Consider the following 4,964-nt stretch of genomic DNA (forward strand, 5'->3'; position numbering starts at 1 on the left):
ATAGGAGCAAGAAGGATTCAGCTCAAGACATTATTCTACGAGTCAAGGGTGGTAACTAATCACTGCTCTGGAAATTATACCCGGAACAAGAACTATAAATGCTAAAAAATAAATGGTGGTTTGGAGTATTTGTTTGATGTTTAATGATTGTTTAACTAATTTTATTACCCGTGAAAATCACGCAATCGTCTAAGCTATACGATAACGGTTAAATTTCAAACTTAGAATTAGAATGAAAGGTAGGTGTGAACTTGGTGGTGGTTGATGGTGGCGTGGTGGTGTAGTGAAAATGGGTGGCTTTTGTATTCTCATTGTTGAGTAACCAAACAAGAAAGTTAGGTTAATACATTTATTGTCTCCTATTTGCCCATGTACCTTTGATATACTAAACACTCCTTAAATGTTGATATTTGGTCAGTCTTTTCACACTAATACCGTATCATTCATATGTTCTCGATTACTGAAAACACCAATTTCATATGTACAATTCTTATAGTTGTACCTGCCTGTCCTATTGTCATTTTTTTGTTCAGGTTACTTGCGTAGATGCAGAAGGAAGACTTACTATAGTTGATGCTTTAGTATACGCCTGCAACCAAGGCGTGGATAAGGTAAATTTTTGTAGAACAATATCAGAAGGGACAACTCAGTTGCTCTTTTGTATGTTTTTCTACTAATGATGTTGATCCTTCTCTGCAGATAATCGATTTGGCAACACTAACCGGGCCTTGCGTAGTTGCTGCTTTGGGACCTTCAATTGCAGGTAATTTGCATTCTAATGCAAATTATAATCTGGTTACTTATAACCATTAATTGTAATCTTTTTCTTTTTGTTACTGTTTTTAGAAATACCTGGTTTCTCTCAATTTTTTTTAAATCCGGAAGATTGAGATCGACAAAAGCGGGATTTTTTAGTTTTTCAATTCCTAGATGGCTAGTGTTTTTATTATCCTCACCTAATGTTTTTATTATCAGGTATCTTTACTCTCTACGATTCATTTGCAAAAGAAGTAATGGTTGTAGTCGAAGCAAACGACGAGAAATTCTGGAGGTTACCGTTAGAGGATAGTCATTGGCAGTTAATGGAGTCCGGTGTGGCTGATATGGTAAGCAACAACGGTCTTCAAGGTGATGCCGTTAGAGGATAGTGGGTTCTTACAAATTCGTCGTAGCAATGTGCTGAAGTTCTTTAGATGATATCCTTTCTTGAATGTTTCATATTTATCCAGAACTAAGCTTAAGACAACATGGATTATGTATTGAGAGTGTGATACTGTGATTATAGGCGTATATTTCATTTTATCCGTGCAATTTTATTTGGCCCTATAAATATTAGTCTTTTATGAGATGATTCCACATTTGATGCCCAGCAGATGCTATTTTTGGTGTACAAATTAGTTAGACCGAACAAACAGGTCAAGCGATTCTGTTTCGGATCTTGTTAAATCGTTCGGATTTATTTGGGTTGACTTTAGTTTCAGTCAGTTTGATTTCGATCAAGTTTTCCGGTTAAACACTTTAATTGGTGTACCCCTGAGTTTTCCAATTTTCTATATTATACCCCTACATTTTTGAAATTCTACGGTGTACCCCTAAACTCTATATATTAGTCTATACCATGACCTTATTATTGGATTTATTAACTTAGTTTCTTAGTTGATCTATTTAATCGTCTATTTAACTAAAATTCATCAATCTCTATTATCATTTTATGCTTCATAACGGAGGTTTTTAATAGTAGTATGTGCGTATTAAAAGTGATTTGTGATGCTTCACATATAGGATGATTATACAACATTTAATGAGTCAAAATAAAGGTCAAAGTCGGTTATTTGATAGTGATAAAGTTAATGGAGGTCATGATGGAGAAATAAGTAATAAGTTTAGGGGTACACCATAGAATTTCAAAAATATAGGGGTACAACATAGAAAACCGAAAAACACGGGGGTACACAGTAGAATATCCCTAATAAATAAATGGGGCGGGGAGGTGCATGGGAGGAAATGATTAAGGATTTGGATAAATAAATAGGCTATATCGAGTTGTCAATTATCAATTGTTATAGGAATGAAAGATATCTTTGTGTAGGTATTAGTAGTGGTGTTCAACATGGTATGAGTAACATTTAGGTTAAGTGGTGCCTTAAAGGAAAATAATGTAAGACTCAAATTAGTATAATTACTAGTATTAATATTAATATTATTATTACTGTTCCGGGTATAATTCCGAAGCAGTTATTTGTTACCACTCGTGGCTCGTAGAATGTCGTCTTTGATCGAATCCTCCTTTTGGCCTCTCCTGAAACGATGAACAAACTGAGGGCTCGGCTTTGGCCGAGCGTACTCACTCCGACGCTCAAGTCAGTGAACTTAAAGAGATAAGTTGCGTGTTACTTGGCGAAGTATATATTGTAGAGAGATAAGGAAGATATTACCAGATTACGAGGTATTTAGGTTATATTTCGGATCCTTTCCTCAATGAGGGTTGAGGAGTATTTATAGACTTTCACCTTTTGTCACGTAGTGGCCAAGTGGCTAGCAGGTGGAAAGACCGTTCTGCCCTCGGCCGATGGACCCATGGCAGGCCGGCCGAGGGGTCTTGGATATGAGTACGCGGATATGTGCCCCGGCTGGCTAGTTGCCTGGCCGAGACCCAAGTGACAGGCCGACGTAGCTGAGTCGGCTAGGCTGTCCAAGGTGTTGACTTGCTTTGGATATCTTTGACCTTGCTCAATATGTTGACTCGGTCAGCGGGTGCAGAATATGCCCCATCAATTTGCCCCCAGCGTAATCTATGCCGTGGTATGGACCTTCGATGAGTGTTGAGCGTATTCTGCGCAAGTAAAAATTTTCTGCCCCGGCTTCTTCTACCTCGGCTTGGTTCTGCTTAGGCCGTACCGTATCCCCCCTCCACATGGATGTGTAAAGGGCATCAAATGTGGAAAAGTAAGTGACGCTGGCCGAGACCGAGGTTGTGAGTGCCGTGTGCTTTTGATTGCCCCCAGCCGGTGCTGTCTAGCTCGGTTGATCAGCGGGCCGTTTTGGCAAGTAGATACCAAGGATCGTGTTGAAGAAGATACGTCGATTGGCATTCTGCCAAGGAGCGTGTTGAAGAAGTTTTATAACTGTTTGTCGATTGACATTCCATGGCTGCATGCTTGACACGTGTCTCGGCGTTGATTGGTTGACGCTTCATGGGCTTTGCCCTGATTGGTCTGTCTTCGTGGGCTTTGCTCTATAAATAGAGCAGTATGCCCCTTAATTTTCCGCACAAAGTTCATCCTCTCAAAAATTTTCCTCTTTCTTAGATTTTCAAGGGTTTCTTTCTCTTCTAATCTTCAGAATCGTTACTTCGACGTAGCACTTTTTCTTCAAGGTAAACAAACAAGTTTTTCAACTCTTATTTGCTAAGTATTTGTTGTTATGTCTTCTGCTGACGCTGGACCTAGTAACCCTGCGCCGGGGGGCTCTCCGTCGCGTCTTGATGAAGAGGAGGCGTTGGCTGCCGTCCCGATAAGATCCGGGGGCCCCAGGTCTCTTTCTCCTGAGGTTGACGATCAATACATGGACAGTTTCTCGGATGATGATGATGATTTTGATGATGGCGGTGATGATTTCGAAAGGACTCATCCTAATGAGGGGAGGCCGCATGTCTTGGATCACGGCAACGCCTGTAAGATCGGACCTGATCGTGCTTGGACCAACAAGTTCGCCAGTTGTTCTGGTTCTGATTTTTTCGAAAATTACTTCTCCTTCGGCAGGGAGTATAGGATTGTCATTCCTCAGGAAGGTCAGGCGGTCTGTTGCCCTCCCAAGGGCCATATAGGCGTATACATCAGACACTTGGAGTATGGGCTCCGGTTTCCTCTGGATGAATACGTCATGGCTATAATTAAAGCCATGAACGTCGTCGTGGCCCAACTACATCCGTTGGCCATTAGGACCATAGTTGGGTTTGTGTGGCTCTGTCTTTTCAAGGGGGAGGCCCCAACGGTTAACTTATTCCGCCGGCTTCATCACCTTTGACCGTCAGCCGCCGGTCGAGTGGGGTGGTACAGCGTGCAGACGGAGCCGGGTTACGTCTCCGTATCCAAACATACATCTTGTAAGGACTGGAAGGCGCGGTGGGTGTATGTCGAGGTGCCGGCGGATTATCCGCTGCCCCGGTCTTTCCAACACCGTGTCAATTTACGGTGCGAGAGCAAGGGGGAGCGTGAGAAATGGGTCTCCCGGAAACACCTTAAAATGGACGCCGCCAAGGTCTATCTTAATGCGGATGAGAAACGGGCGATGACGCTGTTTGAGGCTGAGAAGGATGGGACGCCGAAGGGATGGATGCCCCCGACGCAGATCATTCTTCAGGACGAGCTGCTCTGCCACGTCGGCCTCATACCGGCCCTGGAACGGGGTGAGTGGGGTCGGTGTGAGGCCCATCTCTGCTTTTAATGAATTTGTCTTTTTGAACTTTGATTTATTTCTTCTACTTAACTCTTGCTTCGTTTCCTTTGCAGACCGTTTTGGCCCGGATCTGTCTGAGGATATCCTCGAGAGGATAGGGCTTGATAAGGACAAGAACGTTGTTAATTTGCATCCTAAGGCCCAGACCCGTGATCGCAGACCGGCGCCAACCGATCTCATGGATCAGCAGCTGAAGGCAATGGATGTAGCGGCGGCTCAGGCGAAGGTTGCCAGTAAAATACCGGGCCGAACGCGAAAAGCGAAGTCTTCGGCGGCGACGACGTCAACTTCAATTCAGCCTCCCATCCCTTCAGTCCAAAAGGAGACGGTGGTGGTCGTCGATATTTCCGAGGAGGAGGTCACTGTGGCAGAGGAATCTCCTCTTTTTCGCAAGAGGAAAAGGGCTGCTTCTGCCGCTGCTGCCGGCCTAGGGGTGAGCAAAAATATACGATACGGTTTTATAATACGAATACGATACGGTATACGGTTTGAGTTATACGAATTTC

General features: G+C 43.3%; 1 protein-coding gene across 1 annotated transcript; it reads left to right on the top strand.

Annotated features, from left to right (window-relative positions):
* Positions 1-419: 419 nt before the first annotated feature.
* LOC141609518 (leucine aminopeptidase 2, chloroplastic-like) lies at positions 420-1,311 on the top strand. The gene is made up of 3 exons (XM_074428557.1): positions 420-611; positions 700-763; positions 976-1,311. The coding sequence occupies exons 1-3, from the start codon at positions 480-482 to the stop codon at positions 1,146-1,148; spliced, it is 369 nt and encodes a 122-aa protein (XP_074284658.1). The 5' UTR covers positions 420-479; the 3' UTR covers positions 1,149-1,311.
* Positions 1,312-4,964: the final 3,653 nt, after the last annotated feature.

The sequence above is a fragment of the Silene latifolia genome, chromosome 10, assembly GCF_048544455.1.
Source record: "Silene latifolia isolate original U9 population chromosome 10, ASM4854445v1, whole genome shotgun sequence".
Lineage (NCBI taxonomy): Eukaryota > Viridiplantae > Streptophyta > Magnoliopsida > Caryophyllales > Caryophyllaceae > Silene > Silene latifolia.

What these genes read in the sequence shown, in the direction of transcription:
- LOC141609518 (XM_074428557.1), top strand. Translation starts at nt 480, where the DNA reads ATGTACAATTCTTATAGTTGTACCTGCCTGTCCTATTGTCATTTTTTT. An exon ending in GCAACCAAGGCGTGGATAAG is followed by an intron (nt 612 to 699) that starts GTAAATTTTTGT and finishes CCTTCTCTGCAG; the next exon opens with ATAATCGATTTGGCAACACT. An exon ending in TTTGGGACCTTCAATTGCAG is followed by an intron (nt 764 to 975) that starts GTAATTTGCATT and finishes TTTTATTATCAG; the next exon opens with GTATCTTTACTCTCTACGAT.